Below are 22,230 nucleotides of genomic sequence, written 5' to 3'. Positions count from 1 at the left end.
CCAAGTCTGACCAGAGGCATGCACGCATACATCTGTGCACATGTTTGTGGACCTACCAGCAAGCTCACATGAGCCCACTTCCATAGGTACATATATGTACAAATCTAGAAAAGCACATGCCATCCACACCCAGACCAACAGAGGCTTACATGTGCTTAGATCTTAAGAAACACACATGTATACAAAACCCCAGAAGTTCATACACACAATGGCTATTAAGACTCACAGCAGCACAAATCCATATATACATGCAGTCTCACAGAGGCACACACATGTACTCAGAGCCACGGGTCTTGCACATGTATGCTTAGTGCTCCAAATATACCTACATGTAGGTGTGGACTCACAGATGCTCACCTGCTCAGACCCACAATTTCATACTTACACATGTGCTCAGCTGCACAGAGATGCACACACAATGTGTCTTAAATGTACCATGGCACTTGTGGTCAGAGCTACACGTATGTGTGCAAACTCACTGTGGCACGCTCGCACACACATCTATTGAGGCACGCACCACATGTTCAGCGCGACAAGCATATGCTCAGACCTATAGAAGCACTTACATATTTCAGGCACGATGTACATGTGTGTTCAGTCCTGAGCATGTATACACACTTGCTCAGAGCTATCGAGGCATATGCATATACATGTCCTCAGACTCAAAAATCCCACATCCATGCTCAGCTTACAGGTGCACACGTGCTCAGACCTCAGGATCCTACACACATGCACACTTACAGCTGCTCACATGTTTTAGAATTACAGGTGCACATATGCATGTTCAGAACAGCTACATACACAGTGTGCTCAGACCTGCCAAGGTACAGGTGCACACGTGCACGGACATGAAGGAATTCAGAGAGGTGCACATCTCTGCCCAGGCTCACAGAAATGTGTGTATCCCAGTTCCACCCAAGTACACACTTATGCTCAGACCTGCAGTCACCTGCACATACATTCACATTCACCAAGACGCATGTCCTCAAAGGTATGTCCTCCAGTGCCAACATGTGTGCTTATTCCCACAGAGGTAACATATGCACATTCTCAGGTAGGCTCTGTGTGCCCAGACCCAGGGACCCACGCACATGCACACTTTTTATTTATTTATTTATTTATTTATTTATTTATTTATTTATTTATTTAATATCCTCACCTGAGGATATTTTTTCCATTGCTTTTCAGACAGAGTGGAAGGGAGAGGGAGAGAGAGATAAACATTGACGTGAGGGAGAGACATAGATTGGTTTCCTCCTGCATGTGCCCCGACTGGGGCCGGGGATCGAGCCTGCAACTGAGATATGTGCCCTTGGCCAAAATCGAACCCAGGACCCTTCAGTCCACGGGCCGATGATCTAAGCACTGAGCAAACCTGGCTAGGGTGGCGAATGCACACTTTTGTTTAGACTTACAGACTTACACTTTTTGTACCCTTCCCCCACTGGCCATGAGAGGAGACCCTCCGAGGCCCACATTAGCTCAGCCTACAGCAGCTCATTCTTGCATATGTACCCATGTGCTCAGACACACACACATGTGCTCAGAGACACACACACATCTCAGACCCCTCAAGGCATGCACACATGTACTAAGTCCCACAGTGGTGTGCATTTACACACACACGCAGGTCTACACTGGCCCACATAGCTATGACTGCACCCAAGCATATGCTCAGAGGTGCCCATGCAGCTGCATGTGGAAGGTGCACATAGCCTCAGACCTGCAGGCTTTGCACCCCCTGTTCAGAACTACACAGAGGTGAGCACACATATCTGTTCAGACCCACGAGGGCACATTTGCACACATACACCCCTACTCAGATTTATATAAGCCCCCATGTGCTTAGACCCACAGAAGGAGCCTCATGCACTATCTGTGTGTGTACGTCCCTCCTGAGGCATCGCCCGCACACACACATATGTGAGACCCTCGAAGGTGCACACAGGCTTAACTCTGTAGACACATGGACATGTTTGCTCAGACTCACACATTTAGCTCACATTCACAAGGCACAGATGTGTTCAGATTCCAGAGTGTCTAAGGTGACACCAATTCTACAACAGACAAACTCCACAACACCCGTGGTTGAACACACAGGGATCCATTTCCCCTTCACGTGAAGTTATACACAAGCATTCCTGAGTGGTGGGTGGCTCTTCCTTAAGTGCTGGTTCAGGGCCCAGGCTCCTTCTATATTGGAGCTGCACCACCTTACAGGGTGACGTCTGGAGTGGTGGGGAGGGGTGAGTGGGGAGGGTCACGAAGGGGAGGGTTTTATGGGCCAGGCCTGGGAGGCACTTGCACATGGTTCCTGCCAACTCTGCCCTTTGAAGCTGTCACGTGGCCACAGTGTACTTTCCACCTTCCAGGAAGGCTGGGAGGTGTGGCCTCTCTGTGCCCCCAGAAGGAAGCAGAAACAGCTCTGGTGACCAGGTAGTGATTTATTTGCTGCAGTCTGGCTCTTAGGTCACCAATGATCCATTCCATTCTTCCTCCCACCCACAGAGCACACCCACCCTTCCCCAAAGGGAGACACCCAAAGCCTGGCCTAGTTAGGGCTGTGATCTCAAAGGTGAGGATGTCTGAAAGATGGTCGCCCACTCCATCAGGTACTGACCTGGCTCCTGTGTGGTCTGGATACCCATGAACTAATTGATCTCATTAATAGCCCAGCACCCCCCCAGAATACAGTGGTGGGCCAGAGACAACCCCCACAGTAAACCTCCCATTCGAAAAGGGGATGGATGGGAGACACAGTGGCTCCTAGTTCCTAGTGTGGAGGAAATCAACCAGCACAAAGCATAGGGCACAAGGCTTTGCCCTGCGGTGGGAAGTTTCCTTAAACCCTGCTCTGCTGTTTGGAAGAAACTCCCTCTCCTTTGTCTGTGGCCCTAGTGCTGCCTTCTGGAAGGTTCTTCCTGGTCTTTAGTCTCCATGGCTATCTCTGAAGTGGGTGTTGGAAAAATGTCCTCTTTGGGAGCCCAAAGATTGTTTTAAGGCTCAAACAGCCAAAGTCACCAGACTCAGAGTTCTCTCCTCAACATAATTCCTCAGCCAGCTTATTTCCTTGTTTCTCCACCCCCATGCCTGTCTCTTAATTTAGTGGTGACTATCTTGAGGGCACTTGAAACAGTTGGTGGGGAGGTGGCCACATCCTTAATTTGATCCTGTGGCCTGGCTGAGCCCTTTGTTCAGGTGAAAGATCCCCTGGGCCCTTGTCCCTCAAAGCCATTTGCAATCTTGTCTTATGATTTGGGTTTTGGAAGCAGCAGCTCTTCTGATACTTCAGTCCCCACATTTCTGGGCTCCCTCTGATCCCTTCATCTCTGTTGGCAACCCCACCAATTCTTGCCTAACCTTGTCTCCTTCTTGTAATATGTTACAAAAAGCAGAGTAAAAGCCGGCACTGCCACCCTGACTTTCCTGGCACTTTCCCTTAGTGCCTCAGCCTCAGCACGGCCTGCTTCTGGGTCATCACAGCAACGGCGGTACCACAAGTCCTGCCGCCGCATCAAATGGCTCTTCACCTGTCCAGCCACCACATCCATTTCCTTGGATTGTTACACGAATGCCACAGGTTTTGGTGACACCATTTCTGGGGCAGTGTCTCTATTTGAGTAACATTTGTTTCTGTAATGAATACCCTCGAATCTCAGGGGGAGTTTCTCACTCAGAAAAGGGAGGTTTCTCACTCAGATGAAGCCCTAGGTGCTCTGATCAGCAAGTGGCTCTGCCTCAAGGGGCGCTTGGAGAATCCAGACTCCTTCCACTTGGTGGCTCCTCTATTTTTAGCAGGTGGTTTGCAAGGGCACTGGAAGGAGGAGAAAGTGTGGAGGATCATACACAGAGGTTTTTATGGGCCAGTACCACCCATTGCTCGGTGATATGGCCACACGTAATTGCAAGGGAATCTGGGAAATTAGTCTCGCTGCCCAGGAGCTGGAGAAAATGAACCTGGGGAAAGAGGTGTTCCCAGAAGCACACGGCATGTGCACGGACCCATGGTGGCACACTCACATGTCCACAGCAGCACATTCACGCATCCATACCTGCCACATGCGAGTTCAGACCCAGGCCCAGAGCCAGGGGTTCACTTACGTGCACACGTCTGTACAGACTTGCTGACATGCGCACTCGTGTGCTCAGATCCATCGAGGTTCAGGTGTGCACGTGCTTAGAGACATATGCCCAAGAGCACCAAAGCAGGCCCTCAGAGGGGTGTGTTCCTGCACATGCACACACAGGTACCTCCGTCTCTGGCCTTGAATCCACCTTGGTGTTTGCCCTTGCTGGGTTGTGTTTCCGTGTGGGGAGGGGCATCACCCCTCAGGTCACAGCCCACAGTTACACAGGTTGTTCTCTGCTGGAAAAGGTGAGTTAAGGGCTGGAATCTAGCCAGTGCCCTGCTTGCCACTCGTGTGTCCTGGGCCCTGGAGGGTGGGGCTGTGTTCTCTAGGAGGACAGAATACCTTTGTCCAATTGTGCACCAAGATGCTTTTTGCTGAGTTGCGCACCTGCAGGGCTGTGGCCACGTCAAGGGGCTGCCTTTTTTCTAATTTGCATAAATTGCCCTGTGGGCTACTGGCCTTCTTGCCCTCACAGCCTGGGCAGGGTACCTAGTGGTTGAGGCCTTAGCCAGCTTATGCTTGGTTTCTGACACTCAGCCTCAGTTCTAGACACCCCTTTGGAGGAGGTAGGCACATCTTGTTTGGGTGGGAATGGGATTCATGGGTAGATTTCCAGTCAGGGATCTTCTGTTCCCTGAAGGCAGAAAGGGCTCAGCCTCCTGGGCCAGCAAAAGGTGGGGAGCTGGGGAAGGAGAGATGTTCAGCAATGGCTGGTGGTCTCCTGGCCGGAAGGGAATTCTCTCTAGTAAGTGGGACTGACATGCATAGAAATTCAACTCCAGAGCAGAGGGTGGGTAGCATCCGTGACAAGTGCTCCTGTATTTCCCCAATGCTGCAGCTGCCTGGAGTAGGGAGGGGAGGGAGGCTGCCTGGGGTCCTTACCAGTTACCTTAGACTCCCAGGGGCACCCCATCCCAATGTGCACTCTGGTGTGGAGCTTGACCCAGGGTCCCAGGCACCAGCAGGTTTCTGAGTCTACACCCCCAAATGCTCAGCAGAAAGGGCAGCCTGGGGAGCCCCCTGTTGGACTTTCTCACAGTGAGGAGTTTCTGAGGGATCCTCCCATCCTGCAGGCCCTGCTAGATCCTCGCTGGGGCATGCCTGCCTGACGCTTCCTGGACCAGTGTATGGCCCCATGAAGTGTGTGACTTGACTGCCATGGAGCCCAGGCCAGCTTCAGTGAACCTCAGGGAAGGAAGGCAGCGTGGGGTTCAATTGCATATTATCTTGGTGAAAGGGGTGAGGTGTAGGAAGAAGTGGTGTGGGAGTTGAAGTCTGATGTGCAGGGCCGTGAGAAGGAGGTAACAAGGGACAGTTGTGGCTGTGTGGGGGACATGGGTGAAGGCAAGACACCCTCAGGAGATGCTCTCAAAGCCTTGGGCAGGTAATGACCCAGGGAAAGCCCCCAGAAGAGAGGGACGGGGCTGGTATATAGATTTGGAGGCCAGGAAGCAGATGGGGTTGAAGGGAAGGAAAGAGGTATGTGTGGGTGGCTCTAGAGGCAGGAGGAGACTACACAGGGAGCCTGTGTGTCCCAAGGACCTAAAAAACCAGCAAGTTGGAGGAAGTGGTTGTGGGGGGCTCAGGCTGGACAGGATTTGTTTATGGTCTGAGGCCTGATGCCTCCACATTCCCTATTCCAGCTGGGGGTGAGAAAGAAGGTAGGGAGCCAAGGTCTATGCCCTGACCAGCCTCTCAAAGGCATGATGTGTCCCCAGCATGGACCTCTTGGGCTTATGCCCTGGACCTGGCATTCTGCTAAGACCTTAGCTGTGGCCAGCTGGTCCAGGGCCACAAGCCTGCCTAGGATAAGCCTTGATCCTGAAGTTTCTAGGAGCAACTGGTGACCCAGTTTAAGGTTGAAGGTAGGGATGGCTGTGGATGAGAGCCGGGCCCATAGAGCAAGGCTCCTACCAGGCTGAATTCAGCAGTGCCCACTGCTGGGGGTGTGGTGGGGAGGAAGGGTGTTTAGGACCCAACTGCCCTGGCCTGTGAGAGGGGCTTTCACCCCTTTCTAGCCTGGCCTGGCTCACAAGAAATGCTTGATGAATATCTCTTCCCCTCCCTGATCAAAATACATGAGCCCCCACACTGTGCCGGGCCCAAAGCTGGGTGCTAGGAAGACAGACAGATGGGCCTTAGGCTTTTCCCGGCGGTGAGTTCAAACCTGAAGTCTTACTGGAAGAGGAGGTGTTTGGCGGGATTCGAAGGATGAGTGAGACATCAGCAGGGGGAAGGTGTTCTGAACAGAAGGTGAAGGTCAGGAAGGAGCAGGTGGTGTGGACCAGCAGTGAGAACCTCGTGTTTAGGGTCCACCCAGGGAGGGGTGCCCTGCCATAATTGGGGCCAGGGTGCTATGACTTGAAGGGCTGCCAGCCTCCTTAGAGGTGAGTTTGCCCCTTACCCAGGGACCAGGTGCTGGGCCAGCCTTTGAGTCTGGACTCGATGGGGAGGGGAGGTCAAATGTTCATCCGTTGACTGAAGGTCCATGGGAGCCAGGCCTTGGTCTCACCCTGGGCCAAAAGCCCAATACCCTAATTTTATAATTGAGGTCCAGAGAATGAAAGACACTTGCCTGAAGTCACAGGAATTAATGACAGCGGATCTGGGGCCTCCTAGGTGAAGCCATACAAGCATGGAGATGAGTCAGGCCTTCCCCGTCTCCTGAGAGACTCGGTCCTTTCCTGGCCTCCGAGAGCCACAGAAGGGACTGGATAGTTCATTGGTTCACCAAGCCTGACACTGATACCTGGTGACCTCAGGAAGTCCTGCCTACCTCAGGCCTCAGCATTCTCCTTCATAAAAAGCCAGGTTGGATGATCCCAGTTCCACAAAACATATTTCTCTGCTCTTGGCTCAGTTTTCCAGTGTGGCTGAGCTCCTGGAGGGCCAGGCGACTTGGGGCTTCACAATCGGGTACAGGTGAGCCCCTGCTCAGGGGGAGATTGGAGCTTGGCGAGAAAAGCAGCCTGAGACACCCAGCAAGGTGGTGAGTTCAATGGCAAGATCTTGCTGTGGTTGGCTAGTGTGGCCACGGATGGCTCTGCCAGATTGCTGGAGCTTGTAGTCTGAAGGATCAGCAGGGGTGTTTGAACAGCAGAGCAGCAGGCCTGGCTGCAGTGAGTCAGGTGGGACCTGGCAGTGGAGCCCTAGGATGCTTCCTACAGAGGGATAGGGGGCTTGTGTGATCTGTGAAGATCAAACCCTGCAGACCGGGGAGAACCACTCAGATGCGGGCAGGGCTAGGGCCGTGCAGGAGGGATAGCTAGAGAGAAAACTTCCAGTCCCCACCAGCTTCCTAGAACTGGACTCCAGCTCCCTTCTACCCAGCACTAGCAGATGGCAGTACTTTGGTTTGAGAGGGGGCCCAGTGGGCTGATGGGAGTTGTATTTGTTGACCCAGGGGCTGATGGGAATTGTGGTACACACCCCTGCAAAAGCTAATGGGAGTTATAGTTCTCACCCATTGGGGCTGATGGGAATTGCAGTTTCAGCTCTGGAGTCCCCATTCATTAGACCTAGGTTGGGAGGAGACCTAACCCCCTCCCCCAAAAGCCCTCCCCACTAGTTCCCTCGGGCCCTATGTTAGCAAATGCTTCCTTCCCAGATGGCTGTGTATGTATTTTTTTCTTTTTTTGCTTTCTTCTTCTTTCCGTTGTTTTATTATTGTTTTAACAATAATAAGAGGGCCAGAGGCAGTCAAGCCCTGGCCAGGTCCTGGCGGCCCATGGGGGTTCTGGGGAGGGGGAGGGGGGAAGTCAGTGGGGGTCAGAGGTGGAGGGTGAAGAAAGAGACAGTTGGGGAGTTAGGGATAGCTCAGGAATCATGTGTCCCTGCCCACTTCCCTCATTCACTCCCTGCCCCTCCCATCTCCCTGCCTCTACATTGCTTCTTACCACCCTTCCCAAAGTCCTGTGGAACAAGACCCTCCTTCCATGTGTCTGCCTCCGTACTACTCTTCCTCATGGACCTTGTCACCTCCCACCTTCAATTTCTCCTCGCCCCATGGCCAACCTGCAGTTAGCCTTCAAAGCTCCTTCCCATGACCACCCCTCCCAAGTCCTCACACCCATGTAGCAATTCCTACACAGCTGCCTCAAGTGCCCCCTCCCCAAGCCCTCCTTCCCACTGCCCGTCCCTCCCCCACAAGCTGACACCAAGTGGTGGCAACAGTTCCTCAACCCCGGCTTGCACTGCACATTCCAGCTTTGCTAGTTTAATGGGGGAGAGGGCACAAGTGAGGGAGGAGAGAGAGTACTCAGGAGGAAACAAGATGTCCAGGGAGAGAAGATGAGGGAGGGAGATACCAAACAGGTAGACAGAAAACGTGGTGCGGAAAAGTTGTTTTTTCTTATTTTTCCCGGGAGAACCCGCTTACACAGCTCTGTTTGTAATTTTTTTCTTCATGCTAAAATCACACGGCCTATTTGTTGATGTAAGTTGCCTGAATTCCGTGGTATGCTATCTTCTTTTTTAAAAACAAAAGAAAAAAACCAAAAGCAAAAAAAGAAATATCTAGAAAAAAACCCTAAAAGATATTGTCGTTAGGTTTGTTTAAATGCTGCTCTTGTATCTGTTTTTAAAGCCTTAAACCAGTAGAGTTTTTTTTTCCGTTTCTTTTCTATTTCCTTTCCTTTCTGTTCCTTTTGGTTTCTTAAGACAAAAGACCAAAACCCAGAGAGCCACAGAGCCCGTGCGTGGGGTGCCCAGGGCATCCAGCCGCTGCCCGCTTAAAGCGCAGAGCTGCGGCCGGCTGGCGGGCGGGCCCGGCCCGCTCTAGTCTCCGCCAAAGCCAATTGGAACCGATTTGGGTGTGAGGCTGTTGTTTCTCTCTCTGTGGCGGCCGCCTGCGCCCCGGCCCTCGCTGACGCGCTCCCTTCTCTCTTCTCTCTCTTGTTCTAGGAGGAGAGTTAATATTGCCCATTATCACGGAGGACTCCTTAGACCCCCCTCCCGTGGCCACCCGATCCCCCTTCGTGCCCCCACCCCCCACCTTCTACCCCTTCCTCACGGGCGTGGGCGCCACTCAAGACACCCTGCCCCCGCCCTCTGCCCGCCGCCCGCCCGCCGGGGGCCCGTGCCAGGCCGAGCAGGACGACAGCGACTGCGAGGAGCCCATCGAGGCCTCGGGCTTTGCCTCCGGGGAGGTCTTTGACTCCAGCCTCCCCCCCACGGACGACGAGGACTTTTACACCACCTTCCCCCTGGTCACGGACCGCACCACCCTCCTCTCACCCCGCAGACCCGCTCCCCGGCCCAACCTCAGGACAGATGGGGCCACGGGTGCCCCTGGGGTGCTGCTAGCCCCCTCTGCCCCAGCTCCCAACCTGCCAGCGGGCAAAATGAACCACCGAGACCCGCTGCAGCCCCTGCTGGAGAACCCGCCCCTGGGGCCCGGGGTCCCCACGTCCTTTGAGCCGCGGAGGCCCCCTCCCCTGCGCCCCGGTGTGACCTCCGCCCCTGGCTTCCCCCATCTGCCCACAGCCAGCCCCACGGGGCCTGGGGAGCGGGGCCCGCCGGGCGCGGTGGAGGTGATCCGGGAGTCCAGCAGCACCACGGGCATGGTGGTGGGCATCGTGGCGGCCGCGGCGCTCTGCATCCTGATCCTGCTCTACGCCATGTACAAGTACCGCAACCGCGACGAGGGCTCCTACCAGGTGGACCAGAGCCGGAACTACATCAGTAACTCGGCCCAGAGCAACGGGGCGGTGGTGAAGGAGAAGGCCCCCGCGGCCCCCAAGACGCCGGGCAAGGCCAAGAAGAACAAGGACAAGGAATACTACGTGTGAGCCCAGCCGCGCCCCACCGCCGGCCCCTCCCGGAGGCCCGCCCCTCCGGGCTCGGCCACCGCTCCGGGCCTCGGACTTCTCTCACCGAGAGGAAACGCAAAAAAAGAAAAGGAAATCCCGTGCTCGTCCCTGCCCTCCTGCCGTCGGGGCGGCGGCACCGTCAGGCCCGGGGCTGGCTGTCCCTCAGCTCTGCGCTTCGGGCAGGGCACGTGCTCACAGCCCTGGGTTGATTTATTTTTTTAAGGGGGTAGTTTTATTTTGGTGGGGTTGGGCGGGAAGGAAGGCTGGGAGTTTTGTAAAGTGTCCTCTACTCGTCCAGTTCATTTCCCTCAGCTTTTCTTTTCCCTCCCTCTGTCCCTCCCGCCTTCCTTCCCCTCCAAGCCCTCCGGCCCCCGCCCCAGGCTTGCAATGTCTCTGCCCCTCCTCCTCCCCACTTCTTGTGTGTCTGGTTTCTCCCTTCCTGTCCTCCCTTTGGGTTTCCAGAGTCGGCGGGAGAAGGGGGGAGGGTGGGCAAGGGGCCCAGCGAGGGAGGTGGGGGGCAGGGTAGGGCAGTGGGTGGCCCCGAGCGCCCAACTCCATCCGCCGTCCACGGGGCAGGTGCCTTGCGGGCGCCGCCCAGCGCCCAGCGAGGGGGCGCCAGCCTGGGGAGGCCGGTTCCGTCGTGCGCGGCCGGGCGACGTGCATTGCTGGGGAAGCTGCTGGAGGAGCAGGGGTGGGGGCGGGGGGGGAGGGGAAAGGCAAATGCAGATATATATTAAAGACAAATAATCTAGATACGCGAGCAGCAGCCTGGGGCATCCGATGGGCGCCAGCAGCAGGCAGGAGAGAGAGGCATGCCCTCCGGCTGCTGGGGTCACTTCTCTGCCCTCGGGCTCCCTGCTTCCCCAGTTTTTTTTCTCTCTTTGTTAACAAATGTGTCTGAGTCTTGGAAAACACCCCAACCCCGGAATTGTGTGGGAAAAGAAAACAAAAACTTTCCAAACCCAAAGGTCCTGTGCAGTTTGTTCGGGGTTGGGGCTGTTGGGACATTGGTCCTGGCTCTGGACTGGGGCTGGGCTCAAATTGAAGCCCATGAGCGTTGGTAAGTAGTTCCTAAACTTGGTCTGAGCATGGCTTTGGGCTCCCGGGGCAATTGTCTTTGTCTCCACGTGGCTGAGGATGGGGGCAGGAAACAGCCCCCAGGCTTGTGGGCAAAGGCTGGTCTCTGGCCTTGGTTGGGTCAGCCCACCTGAGGACATTAGCTTCTGAATGGGGACAAATCCCCCGCCCCCGTAGGAGCATGGAGTTGCCCCTAGTGGTTGCCACAGCTCTTGGAGGCAGTTATTCCTGGGTGGCATCACTAGCTGGGTCCAAATTTGCCCCCAGTTCTGCCTCACTCCAGGGTTTACTCCTTCCGCATCTGTAGTGGTTTCAACCCACATTTTCCATATCCACTTGGGCTGACCATGGGCAGTTCCTGGGGCTACAGATGGAAGCAGACACAGCACTACCCACCCTCAGGTGTTTTCTTCATGGAGGCACCAAATAGGCCAACGGCCCCAGACAAGCTGAGAGACAGCTGAGTTTTTTGTTTTGTTTGTTTTTTGGTGGGGTTTTGGTGTTTTGTTTTGATTTTTGAAAGAAAGAAGAGAGAGAGAGAAACGTCGATTTGTTGTTCCACTTATTTACGCATTTGTTGGTTGATTCTTGCATGAGCCCCGACCTGGAATTGAACCTCAACCTTGGCGCATCAGGGTGACGCTCTAACCAACTGAGCCAGGACTATTTAAGCCTCTTGGTCACAAGGAGCAGAGACTTGAGGTGGAGGTTGTAGGTGAGGACACGACTGTGCAGGCACCCTCAGGAGCAGAGTATGGATAGGTTTTGTCTCCCTGGTGGCGGTGGTGGATCCCCATGCCACTGAACACAGGAGACATGACAGCCTTGCTTGTGTCACTCAGGTTTCCTCCACCTTCTGCCTGGGGGAGCTTGTCTTCCCTCCGGCTCTGCTTCCTCGTGCCCTTTGCTCACCATCGCCCATCACTGCCTGAGTCAGCTTCCTGAGTTTCCATCCATGGCAGCTCTGCTCCTGCCCAGCTCCTGCTCGTGGCATTTTTCAGTTCACAAACCTGGTGTTTCCACTTAGACACTTCCCAGGCCGTTGGGCTCAATGCTTGCAGGAGCCAGACCCAAGTTGGCTCATTTCACCCTCCTTCCTTACATTTTTGGGATTCAGCTTTTGTCTTGGGACCATCTCCACCATGGAGTGTGCCCCCAGAGGTCCTTGAGTCCTGCCCCAGAGTCCTATCAAGGTTAGGAGAATGGGTCCTCCCCAGTTGCCTGGGGTGTGGATTTCCATGGCCTTGTGCTCTCCTTGCATCCTAAGCCAGCCACCCCGGCTGGGGAGACTCTGGTCCCCTCTTTCCCTCATTGCTGCTCACAGTCTTGGAGCCTGAGGTCAGCATCTCCACGGTCAGCTCTAACCCTGGTGGAAGCTTCGCAGAGGCCCTGGCTTGGGGCAGTCTTGCCAGGATGTCTTGTCCCTGTACAGGTGCTGGCCTCGCCCCTGGGTGAGGCCTCCCTCACTCTCTGTTTAAGGGACAGAGACTTATGTTCCCCTGCCCTATCACCACCAGCAAAAGAAAATCAAAACAGGCAGGCCATAGTTCTTTGGTGTCGAGAAAGGAAGGGACAGCCTTCAGAAATTTGTAGAATAGCCCTGAACAGTCAGAATAGGGGGCCAGAGAGGGGGACAGTGCAGGAACCGGAAGGATGGCCCCAGTCCTGCTCATGCCCTGTGGCTGTGGGACCAGGTGTTTTCCTTTCTGTACAAGGAGGCTACGAGCTCCTGTCACTCAAGGGTTTGGTTATAAGAGGAAAAATTCCTGGACCCTGCCAGTTTCCCCATCTGTAAGATATGGTCCCCTCGGTTTCAGCTCCTTTGTCTTGGGCATCTGATGTTGACCTTGGCACCTGGGCCTGAGTGGGGCTTTTGGGTTCTGGCCAGCCTAGGGGTGGCTGAAGTTCCAGGTGCTCCACTCATCAGCAGTTATTACTGGCAAGAATGTGTCAGGAGATTCTACCTCTGGGGACCAAGGACAAGGTTTGGGGAGGAAGCTAGAAGTGAAGTCTGGCTGAAGCCTTTGACCTTGAAGACCTGTCCTGGCCATGCAAGCCCCCAGGGGAGGGAACACCAGCTTGGCCAGTACTGGGCTCTTCTGGGAGGATGTCCCCCTCCTGGAGGCGGACATGGAACCTGTGGTGCCTGGCACTGCCCCTCCCCACACACCCTCCTGGGTGAGCTGAAGGCCTGGCTGGAGGCAGGAAAATGGAAAAAGTGGGCCTGCCATTCAGGTGGCAGCACCCAGCTGTGAGGCAGCCATTCAGGTGGCAGCACCTGACTGTAAGGCAGGCCTCTGTCTGCTGCCCAGGGAGGACCCTTCTCCCTGCCCAGAGTGCACACTCTCTCACGGTGATAACACTCCTTAGTAGCCCCAGAGGGGCAGGGCCCTGGGTCCTGGAAGATTGTGACCACCTGGAAGGACTAGGAGCAAGGTCAGTTGACCACTTGGTGCCAGGGGATCCTGCAGGGACCTAGCTGGTTCTGAGCAGGAGGCCCCTGCCCTTGTGGAGCATCACTGGACACTGGGATGTGAGGCCTGAGATGGGCTCTGGACACCTACAGACCCTCCTGGCTATGTGTTGTGGGCAGTCAGTTTCTCTGAGCCTTAGTTTTTCCATCTCTGAAACAGGGCAAAGTCTACCTTGAAGGATTCAGGAAAAGATGAAAGGAGGTGATGCCTTCAGGTGCCCAGCCTGGTGCCTGGCTCACAACAGGGAGTATAAAGGGAAGGCGCTCAGGCGAACACTCGGCAGGAAAGCTGGCCTGAAGAAGGGCCGCCCCAGCAAGGAGCCCCGCCCAGGCAGACTTGGCCCATCACTGAGTCTGTGAGGCCCAGTCCTTTGTTCCTTTATTTACTCTCTCGTCTCCCACCTGTGCCCCTCCGCCTGGCTCTGTGTGGGAACTGGGGATACCCCAACCCCCTGGGAACTCACAGGCTGGCAGGGTGGGAGACAGGCGTGGCCACAGCCATGGGTAAGGGTTTCATGAGATCCTGGGGCTGGGCCCTGGGCCCCTGGAATGAGGACATTGGCCTGGGTCTGGGAGGCTGAGTGGGAGTTTGTAGAGAAGGTGGCAGGGGGATTCCAGGCAGAAGACAGGGCTGGCCGGTGGGACTGGCTGTGTGGCTGGAGTGTGGAGAGGAGCTGGGGCGGGTGAAGCTGAGGAGCAGAGATTCCATCACTGAGGGCCCTCAGGCTGGAGTGAGAAGCTGAGGAGGTTTCAGCTGTGGGTGATCAGCCTCTGAGCCAGGAGCAGCAAGAGGGGAGCAGGAGGCCAACAGGCGGGCCCCTCCCTCAGGCCTGGTCTCGGCTCCTCTTTGTACCCATGAGCGAGGGTTAGGTGGCCTCCTGCCAATCACACCATCCTTTGCCCTTTCTGTATTGAAGGTGGCTCCTCAGACAGAGAGGCAGGGCTGGGCTGGAGGGACAGCCCCGGGCTCTCTGGAAATCGAGGCCATTGCTTTCCTGCCTTCAGTGGAGGACAGAAGGCTCCTCCCCGGTCCCATTGCAGGCTCTCAGGAAGTCTAAAGCTGTGTGGATTTCAGGACAGAAGGCCCCCGGGTATCATGTGTTGCCTTCTTTACTGTCCTGTTCAGGAAAGACAAGGAGGGGTTGTGTCTCGCAGGTGCAGTGACCCCTGACCTCTGACCTGTGTCCATCCTGAGGACTCAGAAGATACTACTGCTCTTGGAGGCCCAGGACTGAGCTCCCAGGGCATGTGATGGGGGTGGATGGGCAGTTACAGCCTTGACAGACATCCCTGGGCTTTAGCAGTAGAGTAGGGCCAGTAAAGACTCCCCAAAATGGCCATCATTCCCTCGGCTCTCCCCCTTACACAGAGCTGCACTCCCTTCCCCTGACCTATCTCAAGGTGGAGCTGGGGGTAGCTGGGCCATTTGGGCCTCAGTGGTGGAATGAAGAACAGACTACAAAATCCCCACTGTCAGTTGGGAGACCCAGCCCTTGGCCTCTACTCTCTCAAAGATGTGCTGTGTGACTCTTGGACAATCGGAGCCCTCTCTGGGCCTCTGCTTCTCCTCTGTCCAGTGATGGGCATGGGTAGCCAGGCCCATCCCGTTCTGGGGTTCTCTATAGGGAGAAGATGTTAGTCCCGGGGCTGGGTCCACTCACTGGCTCTGTATATCCTGGATGGTGTCGGGCAGCGGAAGGCCCCGGGTCTCAGGCAGCAGCAGCACGGTCAGGCCACTCAGCACTGGCACCGCCCCATACAGCAGCAGGGGCAGTGAGGGGTTGTGGATACCCAGTAGCCGAACCAGAGGCCCCAGGATGGCTCCCCCTCGGGCCAACATCTGGCCCAGGCCCACTGCGGTTATCCTGCCAGCACAGGTACACCTGTGAGGGGCCACTCTGCCCACCCTCGGCCTTGACCTCCCACTCCGGCCCAGCCCGGCTCTGCTCAGGGAGGTACAGTGGGTCAGGCTGAGCAGAGACCCATATAGGCAGCCAGCCTGAGACCACATAGAAGAGAGACACAAGGCATGGACACCAGGCCTGGGGAAGACCACCCCATCCTGCCCTCCCATCCCAGGGCACCCCCATCCTTGGGCCCAAGCACAGTCTCACCTGAGTACGGTGGGGAAGAGCTCACCACTGTAAATGGTGATGCAGGTGAAGGTGGCCCCTATCCACCCGAGCCCCAGCAGGGCTAGGGCTGAGCGCAGGGACCTCATCTCTGTGGGTAGAGACAGGGTTAGCAGGGATGGTGGCAGGGGCCCCAGGGTCAGATGGAGGCCCTCTCCCTGACTTTCCAGTTGCCTGAGTCACCTTGGGAGTCCCCAGACCCCGTACGTGCACCATGTCCTACGTGACCTCATAAGCACATTCTCTGACCCCCCAAACCTGCTCCCCAACCAGACACCCAGAGCGAGACCCAGGGAGTCCCTCTGACACCTCCCAATTTCCCTGCCCCTCTCCCCACAATTCACCACTGAGATCTTATTTTATCTTCACAATTTTTCACAGGCCACCCACCCACTCCATCCTTGCTCCCACTGCCCAGTACAGGCCATCACCATCTCTCCCAGACACCCAGCAGTCTCCTTCCTAACTGGGCCCCAGTTCTAGTCCAGCCCCCTGAGAGGAGGGGACAAGGGGCCTGTGTTCCTGGCTCAGGCCCCCCTCCCCAGGTCGGCTCCTCTGGCCACAGTGCTGTGCACCCAGACCTGCCCGCTCACCGTAGGGCACCAGCACGTTGGCCAGGATGCTGAGCCCCGCCAGCACCAGGGACGCTGCCAGCATGGGGCGGCGGCCCAGGCAGCTCAGCAGCAGCAGTGTGCCTATCTTGGCTGCCATGTCAATGACCCCAATGAGGACCTGGAGCAGGAAGATGTTGCTGTCCAGGGCCTGCAGGTCCAGGGCCAGGCCAAAGAAGGTGAAACCAAAGGCAAACCTGGGGGTGGGACAGGTGGAGTCAGGCTGAAGAGCGGGCTGTTCAACGGCTTGTTCGTTCTCAGGCCCATTTCCGCCCTCCTCCCGTGGGCTCCGTCGGGCAGAGGGTGGTCTCTGCGGACTGCATTTCCCAGGTTCCCTTGCCAGTGCTGCTCCCATTAGGTTTGGCCATTGGGAGGCGCTGGTGAGAGGCTGGAGACAGGACCAGGGGAGAAGCAGGGGGTTCCTCCCTCCCTCTCCCTAGTGCCCTGTCTGGCCAAGGCTGTGTCCCCTCCCTCGGAGGCCTCGCTGGTTTCTGTCTTTGCTGGTGGCACTGCTCCTGGGCTCTGAGAATACCCATCCCTCCTCCCCGGTCCCTCCGAGCTAGGGTGGCTGTGCCTTTCTGGTGTTGAAGCCTCTGCCGCCTCATCCCACTAGGCCTTCAGCTCTTCCAGCGCTTTTCTTACGAATCCTCCTCATTGATGTCTTCTACCCACGCTCAGCCACCGGAGCCCACCCGGCCTGGGCTGTTTCCCCAGGACTGACTGAGGCGCCAGCGCTACAGGCTTTGTGCTGGAGGTCCCCCAGGCCAGTGGCACCAACAGGAGAGTCATCAGAGGACCCCAGGCCAGTGAGACCAACAGAGTCTTGACTCCAAGTTCCCTGGCAGCCTGTGGGTAGGGACAGGCTGCGGTGGGGCCAGGTGGGTGGGGGTTGGAGGGACATCTACCAGCACAGAGTGGAGACGAAGGTCCGGAGGCCCAGTCCAGGTGTGCAAAGCAGGTTGCCCAAGTTTGTGGGAGTCTGGCTCACGCTGAGCTCCTTCTGCATGGCTGAGAGCAAGACCTTGGGGGGAGGGACACTGTCAGCACTGGGAGCTCCAGGCAGGCCCCATCTCTAAAACCCTTATCCCAGGGGGCTGGGGCTCTTGGTTGCCTCTCCAAGGCCCTGTGCAGGGTCAGGGAAAGGGTCTGAGGGTCCAGCCCTGGGGAAGGCTCGGGCCCACCTCACCTCCGTGGTCAGTGCATCCCCCACTGCCCTCTTCCCGTTGATGGCAGCCACCCTCTGCAGTTCCCGAAGGCCCTGCTCCACCTTGCCCGTGGTGAGGAGCCATCTCGCAGACTCCGGCAGCCACCTGAGGAGGGGAGGGAGGAGAGAGAGGGAGGACGTCATTGCCTGTGACCCCCAGGGCCTGGCTCCAGTGGGTGGCCCAGGGCCTGGCCTACACAGCCTCACTGACCCTCTCTCCCCCTCTGCCCGAGGGGGTGGCCTCACTGGGGCCCACAGGCCCCAGACTCAGGGTGGTGAGGTCAGTGGGTGGGCAGCAAAGGGCGGCCACACCACCTCAGCCACCCTCCTCCTGCAGCTGGCATCCTTCCTCTCTCCTCCCTCCCCCCTCCATTGGGTTGAAGTTGGGAGTCCCTGGTCTCCCTTCCTGTCTCCTCCTGACCCCATGGCCCTTCCCCTGCCTCACCTGGGAGCCAGGCCTGGGTGCAGTAAGGTCTCCTCCCCCCAGTAGCTACAGCAGCACAGTCCTGCCCACCCACCCAGGCTCCAAGCCTGCCAGGATCTCTCCTCTACTGTCTGGCACTGCCCAGGAGCACTGTCACAGGGCCCCCTGTTTATCTCCATGGCTGCACCTCCTGTCTGAGCCTGCTCCTCCCCCGGTACCCCAACCTGCAAACAGCTTCATGCCTGCCGGGGGAGGGGGGGACTCAGGCCTGGAGAAGGGTCTTTGGTCCCCACATCACCAGCCCCCACCAGTCAGTCAACAGTTCTCATCACCTCTAGCACCCCTTGTATCCCACAGCCCTTGTCACAGCCCTTTGTCCCTATTGTTCAAGCCGAGACAACAGCAGCCACCTCCTGGGTGCCATTCGGCCCGTGCATGCGTGTCCCCTCCCCCTGGCAGGACCCAGACCCTAACACCAACCTGGCTTCCACGGCCTCAATGTCAAGTCCAGATCTACACTGCGTGCCCGCCTGGCCGAGCTCCCTGGGGTGCCCGCCTCTCTGCCCTGGCTCCCACCCCTGCGGGCCACCAGCCAGCCACACTTTTCCTGCAGCAGCAGCAGGTGCAGCCACGTGCTTCACACCCACCGGGACCCCAAGGTCCTTTAGGGTTTGCAGAACGGGATAGAAGGGAAGATTAAGGTGCCCGTTAGAGGTGGAGTTGACTAGACCCAGTGACCTGCTGGACTCGGGGCGGGAGAGGGCGCGTCAGGGCGACTCTGACTCCAGCACTGGTGGGTGAGGGTTGCTGTCAATGCTGGGGGCTTGCAGAGGAGCAGATGTAAGGAGATGCTACATTTTAGTGCTAGGACACCGATCATGGAGATGTCACACAGGCTGCTGGAAACAGGAGGCTGGTGGCTGGGAAAGGCAGGGCTGCAGGGGGTTTTGGGGTCTGCAGCCAGTGGAGAGAGAGCCGTGGGCACCGATGAGGCTGCCCAAGGAGAGGGCACTTCAGGCACCCACCACATGCTACAGAGGCCGAGCAGGGTGGCGCAGAGCAATGGTGACAGGTCATGGAGAGTGACAGGACAGAGGGGGGAAGGGAGAAAGAGGCAGCAGCGAGGAGCGGGGGAAGGAGATGCTTCCTGGACCCTTGGGTGGAGTGGGTGGGCACTGCGGGCGGTGGCCTCCAGCTAGGCTGGGCTCCTGTGATCCCCTCCTGCCCTGCACCCCTGGCCTCCTGCTTCCCCAACCCTCTGCCCCCCGGGGGAGGGCAGTCTCCCATTCCCCTGTGAGGAAGGTGGCAGGGGGATGGGGTGGCACCCACCAGGAGTACACAAAGAAGAGGAAGAAGGGGACAGAGGCCACCAGCTGCAGCCACATCCAGTCGCGTATGCCGTAGGCCGCCGTGGCCATCAGGATCATGCCGAAGCTGTAGCCCAGGTTGCTGAAAGTCATCACCATGGCTCGGGCTTGTGCTGATGTCCACTCTATCACTGCAAGGAGACCACACAGCTCACCCCAGGAGCCTTGAGAGCCTTCCCCGCTCGACCCTGGGTCAGGGGGACCTACGGATGGTGGCGGTGTTCATCATGATGCCCGTGATGGGCAAGGCCGCCAGGAAGCGGAAGAGGCAGTACACAGGGAAGCTGGGCGCAAAGGCGGTCGCCGTGCCCCACACAGCAACCTGAAGGTAGCTCCAGGTCAGCACCAGCCTGCGTCCGAACCTGCGACACACACCGGGAGGGTGGCAGGTCCACAGCAGGCCACGGTAACACCACAGGGGTCTGGACCACTAGAGCCCACCCCACACTTCCAGGCTGAGCAGGGGGCGATGCTAAAATGACACCTGGGGCCAGGCCCACATTCTTTATCCACAGAGGGCCCATGAGCACAGGTGGGTGTGACGGTACTCTCGGCAGGAACTGAGTTCTCTGTCAGTGGGAGCATCCAAGCAGCAGCTGAAGGCAGGCATGCGGCTGAGCAGGTGTCGGCAGTGAGTGAGTGATGAGAGCATGACCCTCCACAACCTCGGAGGAGAGTCTGAGAAGCCAAGGCCCGAGAGGGGAGGAGCCCTGCTCACAGCGCAGCTGGAGGGCGTCAGGAAGGAGACCCCACACAGGCATCTGGGAGCAAGGGGGCAGCCAAGGCAATGGGCCTGCTTGGATGGTAAGCGGACAGGGACACGTACCTGTCAGAGGCTTGGCCAGTCACTGTGGTTCCCACCAGGACCCCAGCCAGGAAGATGGACTGGGCCATGGGCTTCAGGGCCTGAGAGTCACACACCAGGTCCCACTGGTGGGAGAGGAGTGGGGAGCTGAGCTCAGGACATCGGGGGAGCCCAGGTGGAAGGGGGAAGTAGAGGGGAAGGCACCAGGGAACTGGGTGTAGTGACCTCTAGGGTTGTAGGGCAGGGTCCTGTGGGACAGCGAAGGCTGTCACTCCTTGCTAAGACCCTTCATGGCTCCCTATTGCCCTCCAGTCAAGGGTCAGGCCCTGTCTGGCCTCATCTGCCCTCCCCTGCCTTGTGGGAGCTGGGAGCTGGCACCTCCCCCTACTTTCCTCTGCTTCTTTACAAAGAGGCCCCTTCCCGCCGGCTGCGATGGGGCACCCCTCCCACTTTCCCAGATGTGTCCAATGCCCCCTTGTGGGGTTGCCTCTGGGAATCTAATGACTTCCCTGAGTCTCCCTGTGGCAGGCAGAGCAGTTGGACTTGCATGTGGAGAAAGCTGCCTGAGTCACCCCTGGTAAGAGGCAGTAAAGCCGCCCTGGGCGTCCAGGGTGCCCACTCAGTGTCACCTGCTGTCCCACCAGCCCAGGGCCTTTGTAGGCTGTTTCCTGTCACTAGTCCCTCTGTAGGTGCATGTGGCCGAGGAGGGCTGGCTGGAGAGTGAGATGGCTCCTGGGACGGCCATTCTGCATCCTGCCAACTATGAGCAGTGACTTTGACATCTGAGGCGCCAGGACTGGGGTGGGTGTTGGGGGAGGCCCTTACCTTGTCCACGATGGTGGAGGTGAAGGTGCTACGGTCATAGACCCAGCCATCCACACATGGCTCTGTGGCGGCCTCGCTCCAGTTGGTGGCCGTGCTGTTGGTGTCCAGGAGCTGCCACTGTGGTTGGCGGAAGCGGCGGCATTGGTGGGGCCCATGGTTGGGGCCCGGTGGGATGGACACAGCCAGCAGGGCCTCAGGGCGCAGGGCACTGGGGGTGCCGGCCAGGGCAGTGCCGTTGTCCAGGAGCGGCACCCAGCAGCGGTGACCTGGCACAGCAGCTGAGAAGTTCTCCAGTATATTCTGAGTGGTGACCCACATGATGGGCACGACCAAGGCCATGGACTGGAGAATCTGGAAGCGGCCCAGGCTGCCCACTCGGTCCAGGAGTTCAGAAAAGGCCATGGGGCTCCCCGGGGGGCCAATGGGGGTGCCCATGTCACAGGGACGGGCTCAGGGCTAAGGGGCTGGAGCCAGTGGCCTGCTTCCCAGGCCGCAGAGAGGGCTTCTCTGCCGGGCAGCCTGGGGCATGGCAGTGCCCTCTGCTTTGCTGACTCAGGCTGGGTTCTCCAGCAGCTGTCACTCAGGGTCACTCCAGCTGGAACCTGAGGCTGCGTGGTGTGACCCTGAGTTTGCTGGCATCTCCTCAGAGATGAATTTGAGAAGTGGGGAAAGTGGATCCTGAAGTCACCCGGCCTGGAATTAAACTGTGACCAGTGACACCTATGGATATAGGGGTTAATAATCATCTCAGTCAAAGTTTAACCCAATGTGAGGGAGCGGGTGTAGAACGGCAGCTCCTCCCTGCGTGGGCTGGAGGCCCCCCAGGAAGCCTGGTCTCTGGCGGGTGGGGGTGCCTGGGCTCTGTCCTGGGACGCATGGTGCTGCAGCCTCCCCTTGGCACCCCTGCCTGCCTCGCTGGGGATCTTCCTAATCTTGGGGCTGATGTGGGCCTGAGGGACACCCCATGCACTCTGAGGAACTGTGTGTGTGTGTGTGTGTGTCCGTCCCGAGCCACCGGCCTAATAAACATCTCACACCTACTGCAGCCAAAGCTGAACTTCCCTTCAAGGTGCTTCTCCCACGGCTTCCCTGTCGCAGCGTCCATTACTCCACGTTTCCAGCTGCCAGGACAGCACCCTGGAGCCACCCCTGACCCGCCTTCATTCACACCTCCCGAGCCCTTGGCCAGGAAGCCCTGGCGGCGGTCCCTTCAGAACAACCAGGACACGCTCACCCCTGCCTCTGCCCCGCGCTCCCTCGGCCAAGCCCTTGCCTCTTTCCCCAGGGTCGCTGCAGTGACCTCTTCACTGGCCTCCCTGCCTCCACCCTTGAGCCCACCAGTTGATTCTCCACACACAGAGAGGTGGATTCT

The 22,230-nt window shown here is 57.7% G+C and overlaps 2 protein-coding genes across 7 annotated transcripts in view; one reads left to right on the top strand and one right to left on the bottom strand.

Moving 5' to 3' along the window:
- NRXN2 (neurexin 2) overlaps positions 1 to 10,454 on the top strand; it is a 96,382-nt gene extending 85,928 nt beyond the window's left edge. For all 6 annotated transcript variants that reach the window (XM_087821959.1, XM_087821960.1, XM_087821958.1 and 3 more), the window contains one exon: positions 9,033 to 10,454. In XM_087821959.1, the coding sequence (XP_087678085.1) occupies positions 9,033 to 9,919 (887 nt within the window). In that variant the 3' untranslated portion in view covers positions 9,920 to 10,454. The remainder of the gene's footprint in view (positions 1 to 9,032) is intronic.
- Positions 10,455 to 14,544: 4,090 nt separating this feature from the next.
- Positions 14,545 to 21,260, bottom strand: SLC22A12 (solute carrier family 22 member 12). Its single transcript, XM_016220243.2, has 10 exons — positions 20,859 to 21,260; positions 20,055 to 20,158; positions 19,436 to 19,590; positions 19,191 to 19,359; positions 17,420 to 17,543; positions 17,139 to 17,254; positions 16,216 to 16,430; positions 15,605 to 15,713; positions 15,152 to 15,355; positions 14,545 to 14,608 (listed from the first exon to the last, which is right to left on the bottom strand). Exons 1-10 carry the CDS (start codon positions 21,258 to 21,260, stop codon positions 14,545 to 14,547), a joined length of 1,662 nt encoding a protein of 553 aa, XP_016075729.2.
- Between the last annotated feature and the right edge of the window lie 970 nt (positions 21,261 to 22,230).

The sequence above is a fragment of the Miniopterus natalensis genome, chromosome 11, assembly GCF_054644295.1.
Source record: "Miniopterus natalensis isolate mMinNat1 chromosome 11, mMinNat1.hap1, whole genome shotgun sequence".
NCBI lineage: Eukaryota > Metazoa > Chordata > Mammalia > Chiroptera > Miniopteridae > Miniopterus > Miniopterus natalensis.
This window is presented reverse-complemented; position numbering and strand designations above follow the sequence as displayed.